This window comes from Hippoglossus stenolepis, chromosome 14 (genome assembly GCF_022539355.2).
Source record: "Hippoglossus stenolepis isolate QCI-W04-F060 chromosome 14, HSTE1.2, whole genome shotgun sequence".
Lineage (NCBI taxonomy): Eukaryota > Metazoa > Chordata > Actinopteri > Pleuronectiformes > Pleuronectidae > Hippoglossus > Hippoglossus stenolepis.
This window is the reverse complement of record NC_061496.1, coordinates 18,104,898-18,120,537: the sequence shown is the minus strand read 5'-3', so window position 1 is coordinate 18,120,537 and position 15,640 is coordinate 18,104,898. Positions and strand designations below refer to the sequence as shown.

The 15,640-nt window shown below is 42.1% G+C and overlaps 1 protein-coding gene across 5 annotated transcripts in view; it reads right to left on the bottom strand.

The window, feature by feature from the left end:
• The window catches only part of celf5a (cugbp, Elav-like family member 5a), a 190,606-nt gene extending 176,847 nt beyond the window's left edge, over nucleotides 1-13,759 (bottom strand). For all 5 annotated transcript variants that reach the window (XM_047343261.1, XM_047343262.1, XM_047343263.1 and 2 more), the window contains exon 1: nucleotides 13,277-13,759. In XM_047343261.1, the coding sequence (XP_047199217.1) occupies nucleotides 13,277-13,691 (415 nt within the window). In that variant the 5' untranslated portion in view covers nucleotides 13,692-13,759. The remainder of the gene's footprint in view (nucleotides 1-13,276) is intronic.
• Nucleotides 13,760-15,640: the final 1,881 nt, after the last annotated feature.

Below are 15,640 nucleotides of genomic sequence, written 5' to 3'. Positions count from 1 at the left end.
TTCACATCTAACTTGTTTTTCCATTGGATGTGCTCTAATGCTCTGTCGCTGGATATTCATGAATGGCTATCTTTGGCGAACGTTTGACCAATTTTTTACGATTTTTCTGATGATGCTGTGATATATTATATATTGGGGGAAAGTATACGGTTTAGCCAAGTAGGCCGCTGGAAAACAGCTTTAAAACATTATGAGAAATATTTATCTGTGGCCTAAATTAAGGAAGATACGAAAAAGTTCAAACTTTGTTAGCCCACATCTCCATCAATGAGGAGCCGAGACACATAACAGACACTTTGGTTGGATGGGTTTTCATACATGGACAAATCAACATGAATATAATAGTTCTATCTGTTAATATCTGTGTGGCCCATAACTGTGATTTGACAAAAAATTACCCAGAAGAATATTATTAAAACAATGAACCGTAACCCTTTAAAATGTGCATTGAAAATAATTATTGATTTTATTCACGATTAACTTCTGTCTTGGAAATATTTCAGTTTCATTTCAGTTCCGTCTCTTGCTCATCATTAATTCACACAGCTGCCCATGTTCCCTCTTTGTTTTACACTACCTTGAATAATTGTTCAACCAATAAATAATTGAATAAATAAATAAGAGGAATAAGAAGAAGAAATGAAGAAGATGAAAACGAAGAAGAAGGAGCTTTCACATATCTAGCAGCTACGTAAAGGTTGCACTACACGCACGCACGCACGCACAGACGCACGCACACAGGAGTTGTGTATATAATGTGAACAACACGGTTGGACACGAACGCTTATGGCGAACAACTGATATACTTTTCTTTAGTGACGACTCACCGGCTCAGTACGTTCAGTGGAGCAGCTTCTCCTCAGCACCATCACAGCAGAGTCTTCACTTTACACCATGTGACTGGGCTCCGGCTGATTGCACCGTTTCTACTACGTTCACGTCACTTTCATTGCAGGTGTGGCTGCACCGCGTGTCCATGCGTCGCCCTCATGCGCTCCTGGCACCTGATTGGCTCATTCAAATTGGCTTTATTGGCAGCAGTGATCCACGTCAGGCTTTACTATCATTCAAACTACATGTACTTATTGTTGTGTATTTACATTTACACATCAAGAATATCAAGAATTAATGCCATGTTGTTCCTCTTCTGTCTTTTAGTGTGTGTGAGCTGATTGTTTTGGAGTTCATACAAAGCTGTTTTTCACCAGTGATCTGGTTATAGTCACTATCATGTGTTCTATCAGTTTTCCTGTAAGGTTTCTATAACTTTGTCTTTGGTGACATCTCTAACTTGCTAAATCAGTAGTACCTATATGAAAATTCCATAAATTGATAATAGCAAAATCCTTGTTTTATTCCTGAATATTTCGTCAAAGTTGAAAAGCTGGAAGTTTGTATTTTTTTTGTTTATTATTATCTTGTTGAGGGTTAAGGGCAGAGGATGTCGCACCTTGTTAATCCCTATGAGACACAATGCAAACACACGTGCACGCACACAAAAACTCACATGCACACACATTACTCATCACAACACACTGATGTAACATGTCCCAATGCACCTCTGTTGCATATAAAACAATAAGTTTAAATAACACAAACACAGAAAATAGAATATGTGTGTAAATAAATTACGTGTGACTCCTATATCTTATACAAGCTACAAGCTAAGGTGTTAGAGATATTATTCATAAAACAATTTCTGATTAAAACAAACGGCTTCTCATTGTAACTTCTGCTGACAAATCCAAAGGCTGCTTCTAAAAGTCATATATTAATGAAATGCTCAGTGCTGTTGGATCATATAAAATCATGGTCCCTTACTTTGTTTGCTAGTTTGGTTATAATATCCATTACTGTACTTGCAGGAATGCCACAGAATGTAACTTTTTGTATTTGTTTCTGTTTCTTTACACGTTGTCCATCATGCAGGAGATTTTCTTTGATAGCGTTTCACAATAATCTAACTGCCTCAGCAGGTAATGAAATCGATATATATCCAAGCAAGTCCATGAAGAGATTAATTTGTGCCTGCCACTATGGCGACTGACTGCTCCAAGCTGTGACGTCAATTGCAGGAACTCAGTGTGAACGTCCTACTTCTTCATTGGCATCGGGCATAAATTGTGTACTGCGAGAATCGTCAAATATGAATGCAGCTCCTGGGAGACGTAGCTGGTTTAAACCACAATCTCTCTCTCTTTTCGCTCCCCCTCCCATGCCCTCTTTGCTCCCTTTTCTCCATCTCCTTGCCCCAGAGGATCCCTGCTGCCCCAGTGTAATGAAAAAGTGTGAACTTGTTCTCAATGTGGCATTTCCTTGGCCAGAAAGTGTGAAGGTAGCAGAAACCGAGCCAGTCCTGGCACCAGGAGCGCCTGCTCCCTCACACATCATTTGCACTCTTTGGAAAATGCTATCACTTTGGGTAGATTACTTGCTTACTTCATTTACTGCCATGTGGGGCTCTGGGGTGTGTGGGTGGGGGCGGGGGTGGGCTGATAGCCTTTCAGAGGGGTCGGACGCTGAAACACACATCATCAGCGCTGATACAATGTGATTATGACCTGAATCATTGCCAGCCGGGGATGCAGGAGGCTCAGTGGCACAGACTGACCGTGAGGGGGGTAATCAGTCTGGTCTCTGAGAAGCTTTTAACTCATATATAATCACTCCCTCACCTTTGGAAAAAATGACCCTCGATCGGTTCGCACAGTGAAACAATCACACCAATGTTCAGGGAGAAGGAGGACAGGCTGGGGGTGGACAGAGACAGAGGTAAAATTAAAAACAGAAGAAGTGGAGCATGGAGTTGGCAGGGACTTTCCAAAAGGCTCTCACTCATTGTTCTGACAACAATATTTTCTCTGCCCAGACCTAATGGGCTCGTAATGAGCACTGTAATATAAGCAATAGCTGAGCGTAACCTGTAAACCTTAATTAAGTCAGACAGCCACCTTGCAGTAAAGTGAACCATGCAGCGACTGTGCTCAGTCCCAATCACCTGATCCTTTAGCTGCCTACTATCTCCTATCACTCCTTCATCAATCACTCGATCCTTTCATCACTGCTGCATCCGGCTCCAAATCCTCCTCAATTTCTCCTTTCACTATGCCTCCCATCATCCCTTCACCTTGAGCAATGGCTGTGGAGGGGGAGGATGAACTTTGCAGAGCGCTGAGGAGCATCAGTGTCCATCACCAGGGCAAGAAATAGTCCCCAGACCCTCCCTGCTATCCTCTCTGACCCCTGAGCAGGAGACCTCAGCCATTGATTTGTTGCTATGCTCGCTCACATAGACTACACTATAGCCCCCAAGCAGCAGTCAAACAGATCCATAGGCAGCACCTCCCTAAGGACTGCCGGTGTGCATGTGTGATCATGGGTGTATATTTACAGAATGTATACATGTGCATGGTATTGTGTGGCGCGCATGGTCTAATGAGTGTGACAATTGCGATAAATTCTTTCTGAAAGGCTCAGTACATGTTTTAGGATCAATGGTGGGGCGCAGAGACAGACTTTGACACTCACCATCTATTGTTTGGGACCAAGGTTAAATTGTTCTCTCCGTGCACAAGTGGCGCTTCTTATAAAATCCAACTGTAGAGTATTTCTCTTCCAAAACTGACATATACCTACTCATGACTATCTACAGTGGGTGAACTGGCATTAAGAAGGCCGACTAGACGAGACTGTGTTTGTGAATTCAATACTTATCTGTCTAATCCACTAGTAATAATAATCTATTAATTCCAGAAATCACTGTCTGTCTGTCTGTCTGTCTTTGTGTAACTTGCATATCTCAAGAACCATTCATCTTGTCGGCTTTACACCTGTCATGTGTATTGTTAAGGGCCCAGCGAAAGTGCATCGTCAAATTTGGTGCAATTTAGACAGGTGAGTCATTCAATATTACATTTTTTTTTTTTTATAAAATCATCAATACAAGTGACAGGGTGTTCACAACAATGTTTACGACAACTGCAGAGACACCTGATTTGGGGTTCCCCGTACTGAGTCGAGTTTCACCGAACTTTGAATGATCAGGTGAACAGATCTTTGTGCAGCAGCAGTGGTGAGTCCAGCAGGTCTTTGCTTGCTGCAGCTCCATTACTTCAGGTCACTTTTACAGTTTCAGAAAGAAAGCTGCAGCCGGCATCACCACAGGCCAAGCAAACAGCCCATTCCACACAGGGAGGTTTAGAACTGGGACTGCAGAGGCTGAAAACACTAATACAGTTCAGACTGTAGTTCATGATTAAGTTTCTAATGCAGTTGGCAGCACGTACAGTTTAAGAGGTGATGTGAAAGACTGGCTGGCTGGTGCTCTCTCAGTATATGGCTCAGGCTAACACTTGGGATACAGCACTTTGGCATCTTCCACTGTGCTGCGGCCTTAAAAGTCAGCCTTGGCTTTTGTAGACTATCTGGGTACTTCATCCCTCTCCTGCTATTAAAGCCAGGGCCCGATCTATAAATACATGTCGTGGCCTGCATCCCTGATGAGCAAGCTAATTGACACTGTTAATGGATGGAGTTTCACAGAGCTGTAAATAATGTGTAGGTTCACACTTCCTCCCTCGTGCTGCGCTACTTGTGGGAGGGCAAAGGGAGTTTACCTGCCAAGTCCCGTCCCTCCAGCCCATCATCCCTCCCTCCCTCCTGCGGCCGAGTCTGCTCGGGCCAGGGGATTTACACGGAAATCAATAAAAGTTTCTGCGAGGGTCCCCACCCTCCCTCCCGGAAAGTCAGAAAACTACATCTCCTCCTCTTCGTGTGCAACAACAACCTCTTAGAAAAACCAACAAGTCCAGGCAACAGGGAAGAGTAAAATCACTTTCACTTGGCTGACACCCATTTCCTATACTGTCTTACACAGCACAGTGCACTATGTTTCCACTGATCCACTCATTTCATGCACCTGATTGGCATATTTGATGCAATATTTCTAACGATGCTCCGCTCTCTTTGAAAGGTGGAAGGCATTTAAACCTCTGAGACACATCAATTGATCATAGCAAAGCCACAATCGCAGATGACTGGCAGCTACAAACTGACTGTGGACTAAGAGACGCATCGGGTTTTCAGTCACTTTGATTTTACAAATTGAAAGATACCTTTAAAGACAGCACTTCAAAGGCTCAGGGGTTGCTGGCGTGGAGCAATTGAAAGAGAAGCGAGGGGGAAAAACCTGCGAGGAGGAGAAAAAACACCACACGGCTGCACCAGCACACTCACATTCTTCTTCATTATACGACGTAGGCCACCTTGAGAGGAAGCACTAATTGTACAGGTCTTTATAAGTAAACTTGTAATGGCGACTCTTCTTCTCCCGGTTCTTCTTTCTATTCAATGGAACATTTTAAATGATGCCCTCGATGCCAAATAATATGTATTTGTGTCCTTGTTGCAGCTTTCATTCTTCTTTAAATGTATTTATCTCATTTCAACACTGAGATGGAGAAGAGTCAGATTTAACACTAATGATGGAATAGACTAACAATCAGATAGATAGATAGATAGATAGATAGATAGATAGATAGATAGATAGATAGATAGATAGATAGATAGATAGATAGATAGATAGATAGATAGATAGATAGATAGATAGTTTTTGTGATTAGGCATGTGAATGTCATAACCCAATTTCAATACCCTGAATAAGTCCTTATCCTGGTTTTGAGAGGCCCGATTCTTACTTGCTGGAGTACTCTGTAAGTAAACAGGATACTAGTGCATGTATATATCTTCTCCTGATTTCTGACCACTGTCAAATACCTGTGCAAACAGCACAACGTATATACTTGTTAGGCACTTGTTATTATGTATGTATATGGGGATATGAATCACCAGTTTCCTCAATGTTCCATGTAAACATCACGTATCGAATACGATCAAAAGCGAGACAAGCATCATAAACGGGATACTAGGGCACATGTAAACGCAGTCATAGACAGTATCTTGAAATGAATCCAAAAAGCATACACAATGATGTGAAAACACATCAACCATTAATTAATTTGGTTTGTCCTTTGTTTAATTAAGCCAGATCCACCACTCAATAATGAACCACAGACTGTGTTGGAAGTCACATACAGTCCACACGCTCTGCTCATTCAACCAAATTAACATTTGATCACCAAAAAAAGAAACACAAATCCATCTGTCATCAGTCTCTTCTGCACTATTTGGCTTTCAATTTGCTTGCATCACACTGACAAAAATGGAGGCGATACATCTCCAGTACAAAGCCCCTGACCAGTTTGTGTGTCTCTGGCAATAAAGTACAGAGACTGTTAGCTACAGCGTTTGCTCCTTCAGTGGGGAAGATAGATGGGAGGAGTGAGGGGAGAGATGGCTCCGTGATGGAAGGGAACGGGGTGTGAGGGAAGGGGAGGAGCGGCGCTGGAGATGAGGGGGGGGCACGGCCCCTACAGTCGCCCACAGATGCTCCCTCCGTCTCTCCCCTCATTCTCTGCCTCCTTTTGAGCTCAGTATGGGAGCGGTCTTTTGGGGGAGGCTGGCAGGCAATCAGTGATGTCATGCCAGCAGTGCAGCGACGGCAGCTTAACCTATTTTCGGAAATACCACAGAATTTCTATTTATAACCATGCTGAGCAGCATGTATCTTCAAACATCCCTCACGGACCTGAGCATTCATAGACGTTTTACAATCTGAAATGCGTCTTCATCGTAAAACGCGGGGGGGGGCTTAATATCTGTATGAGAAAAGGGTTTAGTGTAGATAGTGCTGTTTGTCAAAAAACTGACATTTTTAGCATCTTTTATTCTGTAAAAGATCATCTTTTATTTAATTGTTGCTCGTATTTGCAGTTTAGGAATAAAAAAAGTAAATCACCTCCCAGACTGGTTGGTAGTAGCACTATTAGCAGTAGCAGCGCCATATGTAATATTGGAGTAACTATGTTAATAGGGTGATTATTCTATACATCTACCAAACTTGGCCTCTTCTCCCTGACCCCCAGCCCCCAGTCGCACACCCCTCAGTGCCCAGACAGCTCTCGACCTGTCAGAGAGAGATCCTCCACATCCCGAGCTGAGCCATCACTCTATCCTCCCACCACCTTGGGATGAAAGCAACCATTTGTTTCTGCATCTCTGACAAACAATTTTCCCCTCCACCATACATCCATTGTTCTGTGCCAATGTGTGTGTCTGTCATTCGCCTTGTGGTCCAGCGCTGCATACATGTGGCGTCCTCCCTGTGTGATTCCTCTCTGTCACATTGGGCCGTGTGACAGAGAGGGGATGGAGTGACAGCGCTAAGTCACACCCGCTGCAGTTCTGTGTTCCCGTGCACTCTCAGGCAGATACATGTACAACATTTATACATTGCTCATTCACACCAGCATCAAGGGCTCAACCGTTTGGCAATCACAGAGATGTGACAGCTTGACTAATCTGTGATTGTTTTTTGGCCAAAACACGAGGTTAGCGAGCCCTCCAAGGGCACAGCACTATAAGGCAAGACAAATAACTTATTATTTTCCAGGCTTGTACAAGGCTTTATCGCATGAGTTCTCCTGAACCATTCCAAAATGGAGAGGGATTATCACAAAACATTGCATTAAAATCTCCTCTCTCCCCTCTCCCTTGTTATTTCATTTTCCCTCTAAAATGAATCTGTGCCCAGTCAGGCTCAAACACAACATTAAAGAGCTCATGCTATTCTAACAGAAACCACCAACCCCCTCCTCCCGCTCTCACTCGCTCGCTCCTTTTTTTCTCTCTGTGCCTTTATAATACACCCCCCCCCCATGTGAGTACACTCTCGTCTGTAGGCAATGGCACTCTCTGCTAAGCTACCCATACAAAATAGATAGGCTTCTATCCCTCTATTTAGACGAAGGAAATAGCTGTAACCTTTAGTGTGTGAACATGAAGGTGGTACACTTCTACAGACTCTGTGTGACTTGTAACTCACTGAAAACAACCTAATGACTTCCAATGAACTTGCTTTATTTTCTCACAATAATTTATATTAGTTTGTCCCAAAAACTAAACTATCATTTTGCAATTTAAAAAAAATATGTATAATTTTTTTCTGTTATATCAACTGCCATCAACACATAACAGCAACAACAATGGTACTCCATGCAACGCATACCTCCGCCTTATGAAACCCCATTTAAAATCACCAGATTGGATCTGCACCAAATTACACACACTCATAAATATCAGTCAAAACCTAACCTCCTTGGTGGAGATAATAATCAAAACACGTGCATCAACAAATTCAAAGAGGCAGAGAAGAAGAGAGTCTTACCAGTGAATTTACTACAGGTAGCTTAAAGGCGTCTTTAAACACAAGCACACATGTCGTTAGCATCAGGCCTCCAAATGTGACAGTGTTGGCAAAGTCCACAGTCCAACCAGAACCACCACACAGCTTCTTTTAGTCCATTTAAGGAAATACACAGGTACTACAGGCTTCATAAACGAGTTTCTCTGTGATCAAGCTGGTCGATGTTTGAAACCTCTCAGCACATGTCTCTCCATGCTCCAGACGCCCATTAACATCAAACATACCTCACAAAGGTCACGAAATAAAGGCACTTCTAATATATTGAAAGCAAAAATATACTCCAAGCCACAATGAATGTTGCATTGATGTAGGAAATCAATCCGTCTGAAAGGCTCTCTTGGGCAGGGGATTAAGAGGGGAAAGAAGCCGAGACAGAATGAAAGCCAGGTGAGTTCGGTGCGCGGACACTAACCTCCAGCAGAGCGCGGCCTTGTCGGCATCTGAGATTGGCAATCTCCTTGGAAAACCAACAGAAAAGAGGAGAAGAGAGCGGGAGGCAGCGCTCTTCATCTAGAAGTCAAGGCCCATAGCGCCTGTCAGTACCAGTTGAGCTGCTGAATCTTTTATGAGGAATGCCCTGTTGCTTATTACAATATTTACAGACGTTTAAAGATTGCAAAGCGAGTGTTGTTACTGCATTAGCTTGGCTCGGTGGCCTTCACTCACCGGCCCTGACAGAAGTTTTATTCTGGATTTATTCAATTGAATCAATGCACAAAATTGCGAGAAGACGGAGAGTTGTTTTTACTCTCTCACTACTGATTTTATTTCCTCTTAAAACCTTTATTAATTTCATTAGCAACCGCACAATGGTTGTACAGGCAAAGGCCTTAAGCTATGCCACATTGTATTTATATAGTCACTATCCCTATCTCTTCTACAGCTCTGTTTGTGGTCTATAAGTGAATTTATTCTATCTGTTTCCTCAGGGGGAGGCTGTTCTACAGCAGTGTCCTGATCTTTGACACTTTCCATAAGGATCCCACAAAAACAGACGTGCACATGAACTCACACCTCCATCATATCAAAGAGGAGAGAAAGCCTTCTACAGCTTCCTTTCATCAATGCTAATGCCTCTCAGGTTTCATTATATATATATATAGTGTATATATATAGTATAAAACATCAGTCTCTCATTAATACCGTGTCATTTTTGATGCATATGCTGTTCCAACTATTCCTATTTCCTCCCTTCTCAGCCATTTATTGGGAGGACAACCCACAGAGGAATGCTATCCATCAGACTGACTCAGAGGGTGAAAAAAAAATAAAAACTTGAATAAATATTTCATTAGATTATTCTGTGATTTAATGTGCTTCTGCTTGGCTGAGGTCTACGGCAATATCTCTGGTCCACTTATTAAAGCATTAACACAATGATGCCCGACACTATCTCAACATTACTGGGCTGCCTCGGCTGGAGGAGCGGAGCAGCGCAGGGTTTGTTTTGTCTTCCATGCCTTTTTTTCTCTGCTGAATCACACCTGTGGGGAGGAAAAAAAACCTTTTCTCTTCCTCTTTCTCTCTCCTTTGAGTGCACGTTACTCTACTGCACGAGGGGAGATTAGTCAATCCCAATCAAACTCATAGGATATAATCTCCCCTGACAAACAGAGCAATTCAACAAACATCTCCACTGAAAAAGATTCAGCGTCGCTCTGAGGGCACGTTCAGTTTTTCAAAGGAGAACCGTCAATTTGAAGAAGAAATAAAAAAGAAAATTAGAAAAGCAGCAATGTAAACACATGAAAAAATTACTTTTTTCATGACAGCCGATTAGCCTCGGTTCTGCATACATGCATGTGCATGAACGTGGAAGTGCATGTGCTATAAGTGGAAGCTAATTAGAGCCAAAGGGAGAAGTTTTCACAGTCTGGGATAAATTCAACATCAGGAAATCCTCCACCTATTAATACCAATTGGGCGACAATAATTGGCAGGCCATCGACAGCGTGGGCAGAATTAAACATTTGAAGAGGCAGACTAGACTGAATTTTTAATTGGCAGAGGCAGCCACTGTTTAGGGAGGCAACCAGCTGATCACCCAAGAGACTGCTGCTTCAGACAATGCACATTTACTAATCCTCTTGAGTCAAGTTATTATGGCCGTGCATTATTATCACGCTTTACAAACTAATTCCATGTTCTCCCTTGTGGATTACCAAAGGGGGACAAAATAGTTGTGCAGGAAAAGAGGAAATAATAAACATGCAAAGCTCAAATCAAATAAGTGGCAATGCAAATGCTCAAAATTTCGAATGATGAAAACCGTTTGTGTGTGTGTGTGTGTGTGTTCGTCCCCCTGTCCACTAACATCTCTGTCAGTCTGAATGTGTCTCTTTGAGGCAGCTGCCCCACTGTTTCCATCAGGATCCATATTCCTAATCCTTTCTGCTTAATAACATGATTAACTATAAAATAACCCCCATCAGAGATCATTGACATATTAGGGTTTGATTATGTATTGTTAATTTGTGGCCAGAATTCATTACATTCTAAGCCATTTAATTGCACTGACTTATCTGAAATTAATTAGATGTTTGTAAGTTAATGAATAAGGGTACAAATGAACTTAGAGGAGATTTCAACTTTTTTAATTATACTTAGTTACTTCAGAGAGATGATCTCATCCATCTGCATTAAACAAGATGGTTTCTTTTCTTTACTAAAAAACTGAACAGAAGAACATACAGACTTTAACAGAATATAGTGTATTTATTAATTTAAGTTATTTTACTTTAACACCAGGGAAAGATAGATGCAACAAGCCAATGATAATTATTTCAATAATATGCAGAAAAATAGGCAGAAACGTATTCAAATAAAAAAAATAGGTGAACAAAAAACTAATTTAGCTTATTTATGCTAAACTGCTAATACAAATAAAAAACATTTGTACATGTTGCGTCACAAATGACACTTAAGCTCTATTAAAGCTCTATTGTGTCTGTATGAAAACACATCTAAGAGCCTTAACTGTCTTTTCTCTGACACCATGATGAAGCGATAATCACTCAGGAGCTAAATACTGCAATCATTACGCAACACAGGGAAATGACATTCAGGTATATGTATGCACACTTGCACTTGCACACGCAAACACATAGCGACGAATGCCTGGTAAGTGATACACGGAAAAATTGTCCTTCTGTCCACAAGATGACAATATCAGGCATGTGGCCTCATGAAGTATGTGGCGTAATGCGAGCTGTATGTGGTACGACGCCTTAATCATATTTACTGGTCGAGTGCGGGAAATATTTTTTGATTTTAATATCAGCTTTGGCATGCACATGTATTTATTAAAATACATTTATTATAATCTCACTCTGGATTAAATGTGTGGGCTTCATTACAGTTGAGTGTAACGGTAACCACTTCCACATCCTCGGATGGCGATTCTTTATGTCATAGAAGACATGGCGTTGTTTGCAGTGTTTGCAAATGGCAGCTACATTACTGGCACAGATTGTTATTTGTCTTTTCCAAATGTCACTGCAATAAAAGGCTTATCTCCGCCTGTACCAACATCATTCACATATCAACATCTGCTCTGCAGGAGTGCAAGATGATGGATCTAAAATGGCATTCAGAGAGAGAGAGAGAGAGAGAGAGAGAGAGAGAGAGAGAGAGAGTGTGTGTTGTGCCAAAATGACAGCCACGGTTGTGTTTCTGATCTGTTAACAACTATGGGGCAGTTTGAGAATCGCACATTAAAATCCTAAATGTGATGCTAAAGATTTAAGCCTGACACAACTCTTTGAATTATGGTGTTGTAAACGATATCAACAGTGCACTGACCCCATATGTTCAAATTATTATAGCAATAAAACCAATAGTTATTATAATTGTGATATTTTACTGTAAATGATGATGAATGTCATTATTTTCATCAACTCTCATACAGCCATAATGATCTTTTTTTTCAGCTTGTGCTAATATGAATGAAACTTAAAAAAATAAAGTTGGAGTTGGGTTGATGGATGATGACGATGATGACGATGATGATGATGATGATGATGATGATGATGATGATGGTGACGTCTCCCCATACGTCTATTGGGAATTGTATTTTCCCACCCACGCAGGCAGTGATCTCTCACCTATGGGCTATGTCCTTCCTTATTGGAAGTTGTCACTGTGTGCACATATATAGTTCGTGAGCTGCGTGGATTTACACCCTCTGCCTCCCCCAGTCCTCCATTCCAGCGGAAGCGGCGCGGCATCACTGGCCACTTTCTGCGCGGCGACGTCCGTCATCTTGTGACAGCTCCTGCGCCCTTTGGAGACGCCGTGGCACTGAACCGATTTCGCAGCAAGTGCCGGGTTTGCACCTCAGCCCGCCCGCTCCATTCGCACATGGTGGTGGATGGTGGTCGTGTGGGATGTTAAAGAAAGCGTATGGATGAATAAATGATGCCGCAAGAGATGGGACCATGGCGGAGGGGTTGGGGGGCTCTTTAAAAATGCAGCCCCTCCGTGCGACTCTGCCCCACTTAGGAGCGCGTAAAGAAAATACTCTTCAATTGCAATAAAACCAGGAACGCACACCACACAGTGTGCCATCCTATCCGTGCTTATAGTCGACTCGTGTACCCCCCTATGATCTAAAAAGTGTTAATAGGAAGGTGGAAATACAGAGACTCGTAAAAACATCCATGCGTATTTACGCGTAAAATAACAAAAATGTGAATAAACCAGGGAATTGGGTCAAAATGCCAAACCTCGTGAATGTTAGATGAAAATATTTATAAGCATTGATGCACATGATGATAGTGATGAATGGACCGATTTCATCCCTGAATCAAGCTTGATAAAATGTATTATTCCTAAAGTGACAAATATACTCGATACCATTTCGGCGCAAACGTGTCCAAAAGGTGCAGGTGACGATAAACAGTTATTACAGAGCTGTGTGTGGGCCTCGCAGCCGTGTGAGGGGCGACACGTTACCTTTGTGCATGCCGGTGTATCGGTCCTTGAGAACTGTCAGTTCGTGGATTTTCCCAAACTGTTCAAACAGCGGCTTCAGGTCTTTTTCCTCCAAGTTCCGCGGTATCTGCCCGATAAACAGCTTAATGGCATCTTGGTCTTTCATGTTGCCGCTCTCCGGATGAATTGATATGGGTTCTGACCCGTTCATGGGTTTCGGAAATGTGAACTGAGGGTACTGGTGCTGATGAGGGATCAGGAGGAGTGGTGGCTGGGTCGGTGATGCCCCCGGTCCGGTGAAAACCAGGCTGGAGTGAGCGGGCTGATGGGGCTGCTGAGGATGGTGCTGCTGCCTTCTTGTTTCAGTCTGAGTGAATCTGGCCATTCTGAGCTGGGAGCAGAGTGGATAATAATGACAACACACACATACACACATATACACACGCGTACACACACACACTCTGTGAGAGAGCAAGCACTCAGCTGGAAACCAGGCTGACTTTCTATCCGACACACAACACACACACACGCACGCACACGCGCGCGCACACACGCAGAACAAGGCAGAGGGGGGAGATCGAGGCGAAATGAACGCAAAGGAGCGATATTAGACACTCTGGAGCGACACCCAGTGTCACATGTGAGGTACTTCAGCTTGGCCGAGACGACATTAACAAAAGTGGTGACTGAAATATAAGGTTTTAAAACACATTGTTTCTATACAGTGAAATACTTTAACTTAAAGTATCACAAAGGAAATTAGCAACATCTTCTCACAGGCCATACGACTTAAGTCTATGAATTTGCACTGCAGTCAAAATGAGCTACCTTTATATTATATACCTTACATAGGTTAGCAGGTGTCCAACCGCCTCATATCCGACAATCTGACAATCACAAAGCCTGAAAGACACAAACAACTAAATGATGCCAGGCATCCATGGTCATCAGGAAGTTAGACAGCGATTAAAATCCAGCAAAAGCTCCACAACAGTGGAAAGCCTGCACCCAACACAGGAAGCAGCATATAGACTGCAGATGTGGACAGCGACCCAGTGGAACAACTTAGAGTAAAGGACTGGGTTACACTAAACAGAGCAAGGGCAAACCAGGCAAAACCTGGGAACAACCTGCAAGTGGAGAAGCAACACCAATGGACCACATGGGTCCCGTTCGCTCCGACAAAGACCTGAACGAGACAGTCGATATTTTCCCAGATTGGATACGGCGCTGGCGTAATAAGATTTGATGATGAGATTACTTTACTTTTAAACCACAGTATTTATTATGCATATTATTGTTATTTTAAGTCACTTTATTTGCACCGTATGATAATCACATTGTTATTTTAATTAACATCATCAATGGCTTCCTACGCTATAGTAAACCATGAGCCATCATTCTTCTTTCTAATTTACACCAGTGCTGTTCCTAGTGTGACGTCTATAAACCAGTGGTTCTCAAACTAAGGGCCAAGACCCCCTGGGGGGTTTGTGAGACAAGGAAGGTCAAAAGATTATTTCCAGAAATCAAATAGAATCTAAAAACAATCCTCAATATCATATTTTAGCCATAATTCCCCCATAAGCTAAAACATACAAATACAATTTAAAACAAAACCATACAAATACATTATCATCCACCTTCTGATTTCTTTGATTCCACTTGACCCCTGAAGTGATTATGATGGATCAGCGACAGCATCAGCAGGTTCATTTACTGCACCACAGGAAACTTTGTAACATGTCCACGTAGGTGTTATTTTTAATAAACTCACCCAAATCAATATCCTTAGGCATAAATGGGGGTCGCATGTGTCGGGTGCAGTTATTTTTACACTCAGGGGGCTGAACAGTTTGGGAACCTCTGCTCTGAATAACCTGATTTTCAAGAAAAAAATTAAAAATACATTCATTATTTTATTTCTTGATGTACTTGAATTAAAGTAAACGTGAATTGGAAGCAACGTGTAAAAATAAAATACGTCTGATGTTTTAATGTTTGTACATCATAAAGGTCAGGCAAGGTCTGATCAACTGAAGTATAATGTAGGCAAACTTACAAAGCACCTAGTGGTTGGATAAAATAAAGAACATTGTAAGCATATGAACTGAAACAGCAGTCATTTTAATAGTAATTATATTATTTCCCCCTGAAATGTGGTGGAGGACATAATTTGAAAGCTTTAACTGCTAAAGATGAATAAATCAAAAAGGTATACAATGTGTGTGTGTGTGTGTGAGTACCACATGAGACCATAACAGAACCTGAGTCAAATGCTTACGCTCCACAGTTACAGCTGTTTTGGTTCAAAACCTCTTTTATACCTCTGATGCAGCTCAGCAAGGAAACGTGAACTGGCAAAAAATTCACGAAAGGATTTCC